This window comes from Pollicipes pollicipes, unplaced genomic scaffold (assembly GCF_011947565.3).
Source record: "Pollicipes pollicipes isolate AB1234 unplaced genomic scaffold, Ppol_2.1 Scaffold_5724;HRSCAF=6776_pilon_pilon_pilon, whole genome shotgun sequence".
Lineage (NCBI taxonomy): Eukaryota > Metazoa > Arthropoda > Thecostraca > Pollicipedomorpha > Pollicipedidae > Pollicipes > Pollicipes pollicipes.
In genome coordinates, this window is record NW_023596746.1 from 2,102,085 (window position 1) to 2,120,069 (window position 17,985).

The 17,985-nt window shown below is 57.2% G+C and overlaps 1 protein-coding gene across 3 annotated transcripts in view; it reads right to left on the reverse strand.

Moving 5' to 3' along the window:
• gish (casein kinase I gish) overlaps positions 1 to 16,336 on the reverse strand; it is a 38,793-nt gene extending 22,457 nt beyond the window's left edge. For 2 of the 3 annotated variants that reach the window (XM_037227496.1, XM_037227494.1), the window contains exons 1-3: positions 15,991 to 16,336; positions 9,932 to 10,001; positions 947 to 997 (exon numbers count right to left, since the gene is read on the reverse strand). In XM_037227496.1, coding sequence (XP_037083391.1) covers positions 947 to 997; positions 9,932 to 10,001; positions 15,991 to 16,242 — 373 coding nt within the window. In that variant the 5' untranslated portion in view covers positions 16,243 to 16,336. The remainder of the gene's footprint in view (positions 1 to 946; positions 998 to 9,931; positions 10,002 to 15,990) is intronic. The other variant, XM_037227495.1, reaches the window with a different exon arrangement.
• Between the last annotated feature and the right edge of the window lie 1,649 nt (positions 16,337 to 17,985).

Here is a 17,985-nt window from a genome sequence, read left to right on the forward strand (position 1 = left end):
CAGCCGTTCAGCAACAGCGCAGCACAGCAACAGCGATAGACGGGATTAATGGCACCAGTCTGAGCAGCTGTGTCAGATCCGTCCGGCCGCTCAAGGACGGCTGACACTTGACAGGGTCCGCGGCATAATGCCCGGTGTTTGTGTCATAACGGACCGCGCAGACCACGATCTCATGAGTGCAGCCGCGCGCGTCCAAACAACGCCCGTACGGCTGCAAACTGGGGCGTATACACCGCGGTCCACGGGGACGCGCGCCCTCATCTGTCGTGCTTCCATGCATCACTATGTGCGCGAATAAATGTTGGCAGTAAAATTTCGGGGTAGACGAGCAAAAACAAGAATATGGGGAACAGGCAATATTACTTTTTGCCATGCAGCCATTCTGGTGCGCCCGTGGTGCGCTGAACTGGATACTCAGTGAAGGAATTCAGCTGCGCTTGCCCCCCTCCCTCCCCCCCCCCCCCACACACACCGTGTAATCCTGCACACGCCCCTGGCTGGAACCGACATCAGAGTTCGAACACAAAAGCCAGGTGACAATCGGAATTCACCAAAATGGCCGTCCCAGCCAACCACGGTACCTCGCGGCAGCTCATCCACGAAACAGATGCAGTTGGGGACGTGTTTTGGACTTTCATATGACCTTCTGGGGGACAGCACGTCCTGTTACATCAGACGAGTTTAAAATAGCATGAAAGGCTAGCGCAATGCACTCTGTGGGAAATTATACGTCAGACACATCAGGCGTCGCTGTCTGCTACTATTTCTATAATAAAAGAGCGATGCAATCCATATCAGAGTTAAAACGCAGGCGTCCAGCGTTTGCATGGTTGCTTTGAGCAGTGCAAGAAAGCGTCTGCCAAAAAGGCCACATATAATCGTGCCAGCATATGATCAGTGTTAGCGCAGGCTCCACATCCCGAGGATGAACCACTCGTCTACGGACCGGCGCAGTGCGATGAGTACCGGTGGCAGCTCAGCCAGCGGTCGGCGTGTCCTGCCAACAGCACAGCACAGCCACCAAATGTGTCATCAAAGCCAGGTCTCAGATGAATACCGGCGGCATCTCAGCCAGCGGTCGGCGTGTCCTGCCAACAGCACAGCACAGCCACCAAATGTGTCATCAAAGTCAGGTCTCAGACGAGTACCGATGGCTGCTCAGCCAGCGGTCGGCGTGTCCTGCCAACAGCACAGCACAGCCACCAAATGTGTCATCAAAGCCAGGTCTCAGATGTGTACCGGTGGTAGCTCAGCCAGCGGTCGGCGTGTCCTGCCAACAGCACAGCACAGCCACCAAATGCTTCGTCAAAGCCAGGTCTCAGATGGTGACTGATAGATACAAAGAATGCGATTTTTAGCGCTGCCCCAGAGATACACCACCCGCATAATTCAAACCTGGAAACACGAGAACACTACACGATGACATCAATTTTGCGCGCTAATTTTGAGGGTTTTGTGATCAGATCAAATGGTGTGCGGGGCTTGTGGCTTGTTCCCCTGAGCTCATGACGCGGGTCAAAGTCCAGTCAGCCTGTACCGCTCACCAGAGTCTCGTCCGCAATAACAGCGGGTCATCTTTCGTGCCGTACAATGCCATCATACGTGCGAACACGTATTGTACCTCGTAAAACGCCCACCAGCTGTTTAGACGAACAAAAGAAAAGGCAAGCGCCCATTTATCACCGGACCCAATACGTTCAACAAGCGCTCCGATGACGCCACCACCGCTGCAGTCGGTCTGGTTCCACTGGCTCGACGTCACCGGGTCTGACGGCGACCGGAGGTCGCTGCGGTCGGTCTGGCTCCACCGGCTCGACGTCACCGGGTCTGGCGGCGACCAGAGGCCGCTGCAGTCGGCCTGGCTCCACCGGCTCGGCGTCACCGCGTCTGACGGCGACCGGAGGCCGACCGATCCCGGGCACCGTCCGCACCAGCACAATGCCATAGTTCGGTTGTCAAGCTCCACGGCAGCCCGGCTCCAGCGGGAGGTGCCGAAGCCGGTCCACTTTCCGGCAGCGCGACCACGGGCGCAGCGTAGCGGTGCCGGACAGCGGCGGCGGCGGCGGCGGCTGCGGCGCGGGCGAGCGCGGCCGGCCTCCGGTGCCGGCCGGCCGGCCGAGCGGCACCGACGGCCGCCCAGTTTACCGCTCCATCGGATCGGCGGCCGAGCAGAACAGGCCGGCCGGCCCTGCCACCGGGGCAGCCGGCCGCCAGGCGGGGCCAGACGGGCTGCACGAGACGGACTCCGGGAACACGGACGCAGCGTACGAATACTGACCAGCCCGATACGGACACACAGACACGGTGCACGGAGGCAGGGCGTGGGCAGACCGAGCACGGGCGACGCTCGCAAACTACGGCCTAGCCTGGCCACGGTCCGATCGACACGGCTTCAGCCGCGCCCGGGCGTCACTGGCAGCTGCCGCGCCCGTCCACATGACGGGCCACGCTCCCAGCCTTCTCCCCTCCGCCGCCCACCGCCTCCCGTCCGCTCCGGGCGACACCAGACCAGCGAGCCGCCGCCCGCCGGCGCCCCGCAGCTTGGCGTGACAACGGGGCCGCCGTCGACCGGCGCCGAGCATCCCTTCACCGTGGCCAGTCCGCCGGCCGGCCGGCTGAGCGGCCGGCCTTCCCACGGGGCGCGGCCGGCGGCCGTTCCGCTCGGCCGACGCCCGCCCGCCGGCCAGCGGTTGGCGGCCGGCGCCGCCGCCGCCGCCGTTCACAACCAGCGCCTCCTGGCGGCGCCGGCGTCTCCGCCGTGCGTTTATTCATGGTTGAGTCCGCGGAGCAACAGCCATCTTATAGCGTTACTGAGTTGGGGCCTGCTCCGTAAGAATCCCGCCCCAAAAAAGCAGCCGACTTACTAGGCTCAAACTTATCCTGTAGTTTGTCTACTGATCACTTACAATCAATTAACCAACGTAAAATGAGGTGAAGCTGTTTCATCACAAATGCCTGTCATAGTTTTATAAAAGCACTGAAACAAGGCACTAGTATCATGGATCGAATAATTGTTCGGACTGTCCTCCTCGTCCCGTATGTTAGCATGCATGCAACGCTTCGGCTAGCTGATCTCCGGCTGTTGTAACGTGTTAGGGAGTTCTGAGACGGACTGGGTGATGTTTCGCTTTCACCCATGTACGCGTCAAGACGCGAGTTCTCAGTTTTCTGCATAAAGTGGAGTCAAGATGGGCCTAACTGTGTGTCATGAGTTAACGTTACCAAAGGAATACAGAAACATTAAAAGAAGACATAGCTGTTACGTCACTTCACTCCACAAAGGGGTGAAATGAAACAGGCAGCTGTGCACCGCGTTTGGATACTCAAGAAACCTCTGAGGCAAATTGGAAGGAAGCCGTGGTTTAAAAAGCTACACAAAACTACATCAGCTTGTGCGCCTTAGTACCTTAAATACCTACCAAAAGTTTTTAGCCCTAGTGAACGACCAACGAAAACAGCCGTCACGCAAAACGGGGTTCGGGCCAGAAGTCTAGACAACAGTGCACAGTTTAAGCTGATATTACTGCAAAGTATACTGCAACGTAAAATGTGAAAAAGCAGTTCCAGACCTTGTCGCGACGGTGCGAGTTCAGAACAGCTATGTTCCAGACTGCTCTGGACAAGGTGTGTTGGGGAAGGAGAGGAATTTGGACGGCCTCTCCTGTCCCTATAGCACTGCGGCCCGCAGATATAACCATTGCACTGCATTTTGGCCGGCTGGCAACCCCTGCGGGTGCAATGGGTCCACAAGCGGCCCACGCAGGTCCAAGACAGCTGTTTTGGGGAAACCTTGGATGTTTAGGGGATCAGCACGGCTTCCTGTGGAGGCCTTGAGATTAACAGGGACGCCCTCAAACTCGTTGATGGGGCGACTGGTCCCTCGCCCTCCCCTTGGCCTACATCTGTACAAGTAAAGCAAATCGTAGCTGACATTTTGTATCACTCAACGCCAACGGTCAGTTCACAAAATGGCACGTTGACGTTGTGGGCGTGGCTATACTGCAGGTCAGGAGCGCTTAGCATCATCCCATATGCAACCACTTCAAGCGGAATGTGAAACGCAGGGCGCAGAGAGGAGTTAAACAAACCTTTCCATTTTTGTGCACATAACTGAAAACTTCATCCGAAATTGGGCCTCGCGATTTGTCCAGCTTTTTCAAGTGGAGGCCATTGCTTTTTTTGATAAAAGTATATGACTTCACCGACAAGAGCTTGGTGTCGTCACCAATCGTGGTTGGAATGAGCTGCGCAATGATGAACATACAGTGAATCGATCCCACTGAAATAGTCGAATACACGCACAAGAGCCGATGCCCGATTTCTGGATAGAACCTGTCCGGGCCGTCCCACCATCACCCACCGGTGCGCGTCAGCCAAATGTTGCACACTCGCGATCTAGCTCGGCTACGGGACCACGAAGCGTCCTCGCCACCGTTCGGTCCATCCTGCTCGCTCCAACCCAGTTCCAGTTCGTTCCAGCTGCCGCTGGGGCCAGCACGCGAACGCGCGCGTTAGCGGAGGGTCCGATGATACGGGCGTGCATCGGTCGGCGTATGCCGCTGGAACGGAGCCAGGCGGCTCTGGCAGCGCCGCTGGCGCCGCCCGGGGCTCGCGGAACCGCGACAGCTCGATAATCTTCGACACTCCTCCGAGCAAGCGTCACGCAATCAACCCGGCTGGAGCAGGCATACGCCAATGGTCGGTAGCTGAGTACGCTGACCCGTTGCAGCATTGCAATACGATTCTTCCGATTCAGTTCATTACTGGCGTCAGTAATTGGGGCTTCATAACGCACTCAGTTGCTAAGGCTATATGGTGTCGCTTGCCTCTCACCCCGGCAAAAGCGTCGGGCACCGCGAAGAATCGAACCCGGTGCCTCTGGTTTCCCAGACGCGCAGCTTCCCCACTACAATATCGATGCCGCCTCATCACTGGCGTCATATGTCTTCATCTCCAGTAGCGATTTCCGGGCACTAAAAACACCATAAAGATAACAAACCGGAGCAATAATACAACAACGATCTGCTGCGTCTAAAAATACGTTTGACATGAGCAGCACAGCCCAAAGAATTCGCGGAGCTGCATGTCCATGTCAGCGATCGAGAAGCGTGCGCATTTTGCTTCCCGTCTTCAGACGCTGCCGCGCCTGGCGCCCTTGGCCGCGCGCTGCCCCACCCTCACGCCCTCACGGTGCCACCTCGCACGCGGCGTACCGCTGCCACGCCGCGGCGCGCCTGGGACGGCCGGGGTCCAGCGGGGAGGCACCGGGAGCTGCAGGCGCGCGCCGCCTCCCGAGCCAGACGTCGGCCGGCCGGCGCTGGGAGTCTCCCGGGGGCCCCATAACGGGCCGAGCGGCGGCCACGCTCCCCGGCACGGCCCACCGACCGGCTGGACCTGGACGGTAAACTGGACAGGCTGGGGTGCACGGTTTGCAGCCGTCGAGCCGACACGGCCCGAGCGTCAGTGGCCACGGCCGGACGGCTCGTGGCGTTGCAGAGCGCCACGAGGATCACTGGCGTCGCTCATCCCGACCGCTGGGGCCGGCTGGCGCCCGCGGCTCGGGCTTCACCGGCTTGGCGCGGTCGTGGTCGCGTGCGGTCACACCCCGAATACGTCAACGACACCGGCATGCACAGCGCTGCCCTTTTACGGTAGCTGATAGAGCACCTTTAAACCTCAGCGCCACAGCCCTGTCGAGGACCACGGGTCATTAAAACCCGGCCGGCGCCGCGCGCATCACGAATGCCCGGAGTGCGCCGCTGGTGCCGTCCACATCGTCGGCCTGCCACTTCCCCAGTCACTTGGACAGGACGCCGGCCGGCCTGGCCCGTCACGACCAAGACCAACTGTCAGCTGGTCTCGGCTGTATCCCACCCGGCAAACAAATGAATGGGCCGGCAGATCACGCCAGATCGTTCGCGAGAGGCAAAACACGATTGTGTGATAACTTATACGGGTAAACAAAAACGCAATGATCGTTTTACGGGAAACACTGAAACTGTTAACAATGTCGTTACGCCCACCGACTAACCACGCGCAATGGCTTCGGCCCCACTCCCATCACCACCACGAGAACGCGACACGATACAGAGCAATCGAGCCTTCCCACGCGGCATTACCACAATGCCCACAGCGAAACACTGCGCAACCCCCGCACTAATTCGCTCGCCGGTGCTAACATCCAGTAGCCATCGCCGTGCGCCGCGTGTTTTCGACTGCGAGCGCTGAGCCGGGCAGTGGCCGGCGTCATCAGTATTCAGCGGGGCCCGGATCGCGGTGCCGGCCGGCTGCAGAGCACAGCCAGAACCCACGGCCAGCTGACGGGCTCATTCCACCCGTGCGCCGGAGCGGGCGGCGCCAGTGTGCTCTCCGATAACGGCGTCTGGCCAGGAGCGTGATGCGCTCCGAGCCGGTGCAGCCGCGCCCGGCTGGGGTCCAATACTGCGCGCGGCAGGTGTGAGAATGCCAACAGGCCGGACAGGGCGTGTCGCTGCCCGCTCTCCGGACCGCCTTCGTGCAACGCACTGTTATCAAGACAACCACGCGACTGGCAGCCGAGGCTACCTCGTCACCTGAGGAGCCGGTCACTGCGCCCGCCACACACCACACGCCACGCCGCACCGCCGGGCTGCCGGCACCCCGGCACTACGCGGCGGTGGAAGCCGTCTAGGCGTTGCACTAACCCCACCCGCTCACCATGCCCCCGGTAACGGCGTCGCCGTGCCGTGTGCTGCGTGACCCTGACGCCGTGACGTCGCGGCCGCCGCAGTGGCGTGGTGCGCGGCGCGCGTGCAGCCGGCGGGTGGCCGGCGTCGCGACATGGCCCGGCCGCCCGTCACCGGCCGCCGGCCCGCCAGCAGCGGCCGCCGACGCCCCACCAGTCCGGATGCACGCGCCTTGAGCTGGCAACGCCGGACCGCCGGGGGTCCGCGCCGCCGGACCGCCGGGGGTCCGCGCCGCCAGACACGCTCTGACCCGCCGGCCGGGCACGCACGCGTCCACTGGCCGGGCGGCCCCGAGCGGCGTCCCTCCGCTCTCAGTCACAGACGGTCCGGCAGCAGCGACTCAGGCGCGCCGCCGCTCCTCCCGCACGGCGCGATCCAGCGGCGGCGAACGTGACGAAGCAGCGGCGGGCAGGCGCCAATCGCTGACCACTGGCCGGGCGTCCCCGAGCGGCGTCCCTCCGCTTTCAGTCACAGACAGCCGGCAGCAGTGACGCAGGCGCGCCGCCGCTCCTCCCGCATAGCGCGATCCAGCGGCGACGAACATGACGAAGCAGCGGCAGGCAGGCGCCAATCGCCGACCACTGGCCGGGCCCGGCCAGGTTGCGTCCACCACTACTGGCGCGCCGGACAGGGTAAACCCCCTCCCCCACCACCAAACATAAGGCCAGTGATGCGTGATCCGGACTTCACGGCCACTGACTCATCAGACAACCTCGCAGCCCAAGGATTTGGTGGAGAGGGGACGGGGTGCCTTTACCTTCCGGCAGGAGGACAAATCAAGTCGGTGGTGACTCACCGAAGTCGGTGTTTCTATTTATGTCGCGATAACGTAGCGATAGCGTGAACTGAAGCGGGCATGTCCGCCAGTCCGCCAAGCATGTCCTTCAGCAAGGCCCCACACAAACCTCTTCTGCACCTGCTTTGTGCCTACGCAGCAGTTTATTCGTGTGCTCGGCGTAGTTCCGGGTGCCGGTGCGTGGCGTTGGTGAGATGTGCCGTCGGCGACGCGCCGGCTCACGCCCAGCACAGCCCGAACGCCGCCGCTGCATCACCGCCGCCGAGCCCACCCGCCGGCCGGAGCGGCGGTACACGGTGACGCACGGCCGGCGCCGGCAGAAGCGCGGCGCCGAGCGAGCACACCCGACGCTCCCGGTCTCTCCACCGCGCCGCCGCTCCTCCCAGGACCCCTCACGAGGCGGGACGGATCTACTACCAGGCCCCAGCCGGCCATGCGCCGCCCCTGCTCCGGCCGCGGACAGGCAGCGCTCCGGTCGGGCCGGCCGCGCTCACACCTGCCGCACGGGAGATGGGCCGGCCGGCCGCGGCCAATCAACGGGCCGCAGTCAGCTGATGCATCAGCTGTCGCGTGGTCGGCGACGGCGCGGGCCGGCGCGATGAGGCGACGCCGCACGGCCGGCCGAGCGGCGGCGCTGCGCCGGAGCGAGCCCGGCCGGCCGCTCCGTCAGCGGCCGGCGTCAGCGTCAGCAGACAGCGCCGGCCGACACAACGCTACCGGGTTCGCTCCGTGGAATGATTGCAAACGCTTGGCGCCCTGGCGTTCTGCCGCGTGTCAACGCGGCATTCCACAGACGGCGCAATAAAATGTAATAAAGCGACCAAGCTTGACCAGGAGCCCGAAGCCTCGCAACAGCTCAACACTCGGTCTGCCTGATCGAGGATGGGGGAGGTATGGCACACATTCGGAACAGCCGCAACCGGATATAAAACTCGCGCGCGTCCACAAACCACCAACACCCAAAACGGCAAGCGGCTGGCAGATAGCGTCGGCACGGGACGAGATGGTGCTCCGCTCAGTTGCCGCTCCGCGTCCGCATCAGCTGACCGCCGCGAGATCGTCAGCTGACCGCGGACCAGTCATTGCACCGCGGCAGACGCCGATACATCCCGGCTCACTGACGGGGCCGCCGTCCGGCAGCCGGGATCGAGCGCATGGCCAGCCCCGCCCGCGGCCGCCCCGGCCGGCCGATGGCCCGCCGGCAGGCAGGTGGCGCGACAGTTCCGGCGCGCGATACAGTTCCGGCGCGGCCGACGGGCCAACGACCGTGCGCGGCGCGGCGGCGGCGGCGGTGGCGGCCATCAGCTGGGAGGCACCAGGCCGCCGCCGGACGGTCCGGAAGGCTGGGAGAGTGGCAGCCGGTCGGGTCGCGGGACGTCCGACGACGGGCGCACCGCGGCCGCCGCCGACGAGCCGGCGCTAGCGAGGACAGGCACGGCGCCGAATGGGCTCCAGCGCCGTAGCCGACCCCAACCGTGCGGCGATAATGATATTTAACCCCCCCCCCCCCCCCCCCCCCACGCGACGACGAAACCGGTCGCGCCGCCGGCCGCGTGCGGTGCCGATCCGGGCGCCGGCCGGCTGATCGGCAGACCGGAGCGCGCCCCCGAGCGTGCGGCCCCGCTCCGGGAGCTGCCACCGTCTCGGCGGAGGGGGGCTCCGCCAGCAGACCCGGTCCGCGCCAGGCTCCAGATCACGTCTTCTCCGAAGCAATCCGTTTATGCTGATACGGCATCGCTTACTTCCGCGCTAGCCAGAGATTATTTACTTCCGACACTCGTTGACTTTTCATACCATTTATTCGATCCTAATCAATCTGTACTCTTTGTTCCGTGGTGAGCCGACTCAACATATTCCAGCCATACTACCGCCAGAGCGTACCCAGGCCAGCCCAGCCTGGGTACTGACATAAGGAGGTGGTCAGAGATAAGCCGACACACAGCCGGGGGCGGGCGGTGACATCGGACCTTACGTGCCGACGGCGACCGCCCAGGCAGTCCGGCTATCGCACAGACAGTGATAATCGTGATACGCCGCCAACAAAGCCCCTCGTCGCCTCCCCCGACCCCGCCCAAGGCCGGCAGTATCGAAACAGCCTTGCTGCCGACTCCCTCCCCTCCGCCCCCTCCCTCCCCCCACTGCTGACGTCTCAATGCGTATGTGTGTCACGGTGCAAAATGAAAAACAAAGCCTGCGTTTTTAACAACCGCGATAAAGTTACGAAGGATAACACCATACGCCACGCTATCAGGGGAGGGCGTGCTCACACGCAACACTCATTACGAAAATGGCCCGGCTCGGGTACAGCCTGTCATAAGTGTCCCATAATGGTAAAATGGCACACATCAACTCCCATCAGCCGACAGGCCGGCCGCGCGGGCGCGCCGGCGTCCGGCCGCCGTTCACCTACCGTGCGTGCCGAGCTGCCGGTAGAACCTGTACTCGAGGTGCAGCTGGGGCGCCTTCGACTTCATCGGCTCCTGCGGGCGGCGGCGGAGGCGGACGGCGCGTCAGCAAGGTCGGCGTCCGGGCGGCGCCCCCTCCCCCTCCCCCCTCCACTCTCCCAGCCACCGAGGCGGAGGCCGGCTAATCAGAGCGTAGCGGCGGCGCTGGCGCTGAGACAAGCTATCATATCGAAATGTGTCCCGATGGTTACTCATGTTGCACTGGCTCGAGAAGATTTCATAAGTGAGCTGATAGTCACTAAAAGGAATACAGTTGGCTAATGATATCAATATTGGCAACTCCTGGGGTACAGAAAACTCGCGACAAAAAGTAGCATCATTTCACCTCACCTCCCCTCGTTTCACCTTCACCTTCCAAGTACTATGCTCTTACATACGGCATGCAAATCGCAATCGCATGACGACGACGCCATTCCTGCCTTCGGAATGACGGCACCAAAAACGGTCCGCATATATCCCGCATCACGCACAAAGCATAGACAGCACAAATTTGTGAAACGTTGCCATATGATGACCTGTTACGCGCATGCGTGGGCCGTGCATGTACATGCACACACGCACACGCGTACGCGCATGCCGGGCCGCGCACGGCTGCCACACACCAGAGTCCCCTAACGTGGCACGGCTGCCGGAGTGACGTCAGCGCCAATCGGCACATGCAGCCAGCGCCGTATTTGGGCACGCGCGCACAGTGGCGATGACCGGCCGTCATCAGTCCGTTTTATCGCGCTGATACGACAGCTGGGTCGGCTGGACGGAGGAGCGGATACGACAGCTGGGTCGGCCGGACGGCAGAGCCGATACGACAGCTGGGTCGGCCGGACGGCAGAGCCGATACGACAGCTGGGCCTGCTGGATAGCGAAGCGGACACGACAGCCGGACGATATCCTAAAGCCAGCTATATGACGAAGTAGCGATAGCGACAAGGTGGGACTTCCCGAGGGCGTAATATTCACATCTGTCACGAGGGCACATCTGTCTCAGCAGCAGTTGGGGTCTCGACATGGAGGGCGGGGGGGGGGGGGGGGGCGCAGACAGCTGATTCTCCCAATCTCTCATCAAGATGCGTTATAATTGTGTTTGAAATGGCACGCAGGGGTGCCTGCCAGGTCATATCACTCTCAGATACTCCGGGAAGAGCTCAATGCACGCACCCGGAACCCACCACCCAAATCGAGTAGTTCCCGTTAAATGGGCACATTTCGATCCGAGCTTATTTATCGGACAGGATGGGGAAGGATATGTCGTGTCGTATAATGCTAAGACATGGCAGCTCCAAGTCGCTTCATCACTTAAGCCACGGGCCAGCTGAGCCTTCCATATCGGCCAGGCAACACGACGAGCGCTTTCTCGGAATTGAACCCAGCAGTGGACTGTCCTTTGGAGTCGTTATATCCGCCCCGACGGACAGTCCATGGAACACCAATTAGCGCAGTTCGATAAACTGACGGACATCGAAAGTAGTGTCATTACTTCATTGTTCTCTACATAACCGTCACCAACTAGTAAGAACACACAAGTCAAGACGGAGCCCTAGCAGTTAGCCACGAACACCTCTAAACATGTATTCACTTCATGACATGGGGCAAGTACCTCAAGTATTTGTCGATTTCGCACATGCACCACAAAAGGTGCGCAAAACCCACCGGTGGGATGTGATAGCCACGTGTTCGTAAGAGCCCTGCAGCCAGACATGTACCTGAGTTCTAAGATGTTTTTCCGGGAGCCCGCTCAAGGTTCTGAGACCAGGACGAACCCCAAAACCAGTCTGGTTTTGGGCTGAGGGATCCAGCAGGAACCAGGATCCACCCTCATACTAAATAGAAAGATCCAGCAAGAGCCAAGATCCAGCCTGACAATAAGCCGAAAGATCCAGCACGAAGAGCATGTTACCTACAAGACCACAGGGCACGTGCCATAACACATCAAAAAGTGGCGGTGTCTGACCCAACTTCAATTGAACTTTTTGCCAACCGTTTGTTTACATCCTTCTTGGCTAAGGTAATAGAGGTTGAAAAGCACCAAACCGAGCCAAAAACACAGATCCCGCTGGATAAACTTGATCAACTGGGGTTAATAACCATTTTGGAAAAAAACCATTTATAGATAATTAATCCATCAAAAAACTGTAACTACCAGAATTCGTCCATGCAAAACCAAGCATGATGACCTGCAATGGAAATGGGCCTACCATTGTTTTACATTTGCTCACAGGATGTGCAAGTGCGAAGATGAAGGAGGGGGACCGATCATCAGCTAACCGACCCGCACTAGCCATACCGCTCAGGTTGTGCCAGCGTCCGATTTCTGACAGATATCTCATCTATTCCATCCGTTATATTGTCGTGGGATCTGACCACATCTTACTTCAATACAAGCAAGGACACCACTTGATATCAATTTGCAAGTTTGGCAGACCAGGAGGACCTGGATTCTGACCTGACTGCACTTTAGGGAGACCCTGGTGATTGGACAGTTGGAATTGATACACTGTTTATGTTGCCTTGAAATCTAGTGTGATATGGCATGATCCTGATTTGGTTGATTAGCGCACATTCACAACTGACACCCCTACTATTTTGCAATGGTGAGCACATGGTTTCGAGAACATGTTGACTGTTTAACATGCCTGTAGTGTGTGAATTTTGACTTTTATCACAAATATGTGGATCATCCAGGTGATAGATGCAGCTGTCAGCGACTTATTTCGGACTTGTGGGTAATGATCTTAAATTTGCAGTGAAGCTCTGCTGGTTGTATGGTGGTATGGCGACATACTGTTTAACTTGTCTGGAGTATGTGGCTTTCATGCGATGTGAGAGCTGAAATATATGGGTTAACCCGTGTGATAGTTTCAGCTGTCACACGTTGACTTCTTAGCTGTAAGAAAATTACGCATAACTAGCAGTTATAAGCGTTTTTTAGTTGCATTGGCGGTATCAGGGCATGCTGACTTGTCTGTGGTGTAAGACTTTAAATAAATGTGGGAGTAAAAATATTTGAGTTGTCCTGTGTGACCTACATGGCCGTGACTGAAAACCACGAGTCAGTTTCGTGCTTATAAAGAAAATCAGTGACGATCAGTATGCAAGGTCCAGTGCTTCCATAAGAACCAAGGAGAACCAGGAACCAGGCTTATGGTCTGCTAACGAGCCAGAGGAAGTCAGGATCCAGCGTTTGGCTTTGTCGAAAGAACCAGTGGGAACCAGGATCTATGGTTTTATCTCGTTGAAAGAACCAGTGAGAACCACGATACAGAATCTTGGCTTGCCGGAAGATCCAGCAGGAGCCAGGATCCAGGGTCTTGTTTTGTCCAAAGGACTAGCGGGATACAGGATCCAGGGCTTTAAATGCCGAAGGAACCAGTGGGAGCCAGGAACCAAAACTAGAGAACAGACGCATGTCTGCTCGCAGCATGCGCATAAGCGGTTTGTCTTGAAAAAGTGCGACACTTAGTCGTGCCGCTCCACTAGGCCACGATCGTGTGCCGGTTATTACAGAGCTGAGATCAGTGGCAGTGGTAATTGGGGCTCTCGGGCGCTTCGACTGCGCGGTCATACAGAGCCCAAAACGCGGAGCTGAGACCAGTAATACCAGCGGAGCACGCCAGATGAGCCGCGTGGTGACCACGTGACTGGAGGGGGGGGGGGAGGGAGAGGTCACAGACCCACGGAAGGCACGGCCCGGAAACATAGACTGAAACCCACGAAACGGAACGGCATGCGAAAGCCACAGCTCCCGGTGGCACAACAAAAACACTGTGCCGATAGCAACAGCAAAGGAAAAGGTGGGTCAGATTTACGTATTTAGCGACGCAATTAGCATCCAGGTTTTTCAGCGTCGCAATACCTTGCTGCCATCACGGCGGCCGATAAAACGCAGCAGGTAAGAGCCATCGAATCAACGCCATTCCGGCTGATCAAGCTTGTTCCATGCCAGCAAATTACGACGTCCTCACGAAACGGACAAAAGCTACTGGCACGAAACCAAAGGCAAAGTAGGCATCCAAACAAGCTGTGTCAAATTCCACGACCACCATGCTCGGCAACTGCTAAATGTACGGTGTGGTTTGACGTCATAAAGAAGCAAATCAACAGGTTGTCAAACGGTCGTGTAAAACCGTACAGCGCTAGCATACGAGGCAGCACACGGCACCAGGGGCAATACAAACGGCGCGGACAGCCGAGTCGCACGATGGAACACGGTGCGAAACGGCACACAGCCGTGCCAAGACACGAAACGGGCCGAGCACGACCGACTCGTCACTCGCTTATTCACGAGCATCCGAGCGAGGAGGAACATCACAGGCCAATGACCTCACGCCGTGGAACGTTTGCTAAGAAAAGCCACGGCTCGCAATGGGCTGATCCGAAGTATGGAAACCATCCCTCGCAGATCATCAACATCAACAGCGCTGAAGCCTGAAGTTCCGCGTGGATTGATGGCCCAGTGTACTCATGCAGGGAGGATGATGCTCTTTCCAAAATCGGACGCTCGCGTGACTAACTGATGATGAGTTCTCGGACGCGCCGATTACTAGGGCAATTTTGCATCCACTATGGCATGTCCTTCTCCCCTTATTTTAAAAAAAAATAATGCAGCACTGAGTCGCTGCGTATAAGACATGTTTTGAAGTGACATGATCGAAAGTCTGCAGCGTTACACTTGATGGACATGAAATTGCCTCTATGAGGCATCGTACATGCATCTTCCAGCTCGGACAGAACGTGTCACCAATAACCCATACGTATAACCCAGGGCGAATTCAGAACGCCGACTTGGGGCCCAGAGTCCCAAATGTGCTGATGATTAGCCAAATAATCACCAAAGAGTTATGGAAGACACGCCAAATAACAAGGTTATTTTGCGCCCTCTCAGAAAGATATTCCGCATGTCAAATATCCTCGATTTCGCTCGTTTTTATTCCAATGAGCGGTCTAAAACCAGCTTCCCTTGGTAACGGTTGCTTACTATTTCGTCAAAGTTCAAGTTCAAAGATGAGTCATTTCTGCCCGTCCCTGGCCACGTTGGGGAAAGATGGCCCGGCTGGCCCTCTTCCCCTTCCCTGGAACTGTCCTTGCACACAGCACTGTACTTTCATCCAGTCTATGACGAATCAATGATGAGGGGCCAGTTTTAAGCCACCATAGCCGGAAAACCAACCGATTACCGCGCGTGGGCGCCAGCCGTGCAATGTGTGCCGATAGCAGGCTGCACGTGTCCACCGATGACACATGCTGAAGCCGATCATCTGACACAGGAGTTACCACTGCAGACCGCAGCCATGCCCGAATGGACACAGAAACCTCCCGGGCGTATTTCTTTCCACATTCGCCTCCGTTCAACAACCGTAGCACGTTGCATGAACTACAAATACGACCTATGGCCACTGAACCAAGGCGGAGTCCACAACCAGAAAGATCTTCAGTCAGAGCCCTAATGCGCATGAGATGATATAGACTATAGCCAATGAAGAAACAGACTTCGTCACGAACAGGACGCAACACATTGCACGATAAAAGTGGCACCTTAAATCGTGGGGCGGTTGAGAGGGAACAGCAAAAAAGCAAAAAATTGCATGTGTCAGCAGAACACTTATTCTGATAACACGTGCTAACAAGATACTGTAAGGCACCAACAACCAAAACAATTACATCAGTAACAGCCCAGGACAGTGACAAAAACGCAAATAAAATGGCTGGTGGGTCCATATGTGTTCATAAAAGGCGGATGACAAACAAAAACATGACACAAGGTGAGAACAGCCATAGATACACCGGAGACACACGCCACAAAGCGCTCATCCAGCCGAGAGCTAAATGGGCCAGGCAACTCGGACCATCCGGTTCGTGATTACTTGCATCTGATGACTGTCGGGAAAGCCGAATGATGTCCAACACATACATGCCCAACTGCCTGCTCCCGATAAACAACATCAAGACCACTGGAGCACATACCTCTACCTCTCCCCCCCCCCCTCTCTCTCTCTCTGCTTCCACTCACCAGCTTGATGGCGACGTGTTCGCTGTTGTACATGTTCTTGCCGAGCCGGAGCTCGCCGAAGTTACCGCAGCCAATCTTCTTGCCGACGCGGAAGTTGGAGCCGACCATGAGCACGCCCGAGCTCGAGCCGGAGCCGGACTGGCGCGAGCCCGTGCTCTGGACGGTGGCGCGGCTGGAGGAGGGCAGGCGCGCGGCGCGGCGCGCCGCCGCCGCCTCATCCGCCGGCTTCTCCTTGGCGTCCCGCTTCTGCATGCCGCGCGTCCGGGCACTGACGCTGAAGTAGCGGGCGGCGGCGATGCCGAAGTGCGACACCTTGGCGGCGGGACGGGCGCGCGCACAGCCACGGGAGGGCGGCGGGCGGTCACGAGCGGACGCCGGCGGCGGGCGGCGGGGCGCCGGTCACGCGGGGGCGCCGGGCCATGGGGCGCCGGGCGGACGAAGTGCCTCCCAGCGCCGCTCCTCTAGGCCGGAGGCCGGTCGGCCGGCTACCTGCGGCGGATAGGGTGCCGTCAGCCGGCGGCCAGGGGAAAGGACAGGAGGAGGATCAGCTGCTTTCACCGCCAGTGGCAAGAATAGTTATGCTGACTGTGGAAAGTCACGGAAAATGCTAACGAAAGGTCACCCTGGGGCTGGGGTATCCCTCAGGTAGAATACTGACTGGTTGCAAACTATCCAGAAAAAGCATCTTTATGCAACTGTTAACTGCAAAACAAACCAATTGTGTCTGTTAACTGAGAGCAATAAGCATTTGCCATGCTGTGATGTGTTTGGCACAATAAACTGGTATAAGAGATTTATCAATTTAGTAGCATTGAAGCAAAATATGTTGAAACAAGTTTGGCATGTACACACACCAACTAAACTGCATCTGCCTATTCACGAATAATGGCAGCAGACAGCTTAAAACCCTCATTTGGCATTACACCAAGCTCTTTACATGCTGACACTATAGATGTATGCTTAAAAAACTGGTGCTATGCTGATACAAATGGTGACCCCAAATTTTACATTCCAGGCATGTGCATGACACAAAGTGTGCTGATGTCTCAGGTAGTGCAATACTCTTTCATAAAAGGCTTGGTTCAATGAGAGTTTGACATCTCATCATTTGCATGCATCTATGCTAATTCTACTCTAGTAGCATTCATTTTGACAAAAAATGGTTTGACTTGCAATGGTTTAAACTTAAATATTCTTATTTCTTTAACACCAAAATTTTCAACCTCCAATTAAAGACCCCAAACCAGCACACCAGCACTGCTCCTTCAGAGAAATGATGAAGATTTTGTTTGAAATTAACACATTCGCCCTGCATCGGCCATGCGTCTGTGTTTCCAGGGTGTGGAGCACAATTTCAGCATTAAAGTACAATATAGGAAGTGGGTAGAATAAGCCAGGAGGCCAGCTTTGTATTTGAACAAGCTCTTTGTTTAAATGTTGACTATAGCTGACAAGTTGAACCTATACTTACCAAAGTATGTTTATGTGATCATGTATGCTAATATTTAAAGTACTGCTTACAAAAGTGTGCAGCCTTTTTTGCATGTTTCACACATAGTTAAATCAAATGTGTGATTCACACAGCAACATCAGTATTCTCAAAAATAGTCCAAATAGCTCAGCAGTTGTATTTGAAGTAGCTGCTACCATGGCAGAAATGTCATTTGACTCACCCTTTAACTCCCTCACATCTTACTGTTACTGTCACCAATAGGACAGCCATATGTTTTCAGTATCACAGCAGTAAAATGACTTTCTCCCACGAGCATGTGCAAAAAACTGAGCCCCTCATACTTAGGGTAAAATGCACAAAATATGAGGTCATACTTTCATTTGAAAAGAAATGCTAGCCTTCAGCTTTGTACTTGATATAAGCCATACAAGCCTTGATCTCCTCATTTTGTGTAGACCGCTAACCAGTTGAAACCTGTTTGCACTTGTGAAACCTAATCTATTCTTCATGTATCAGAACATATAATAAAACAATATCATTTG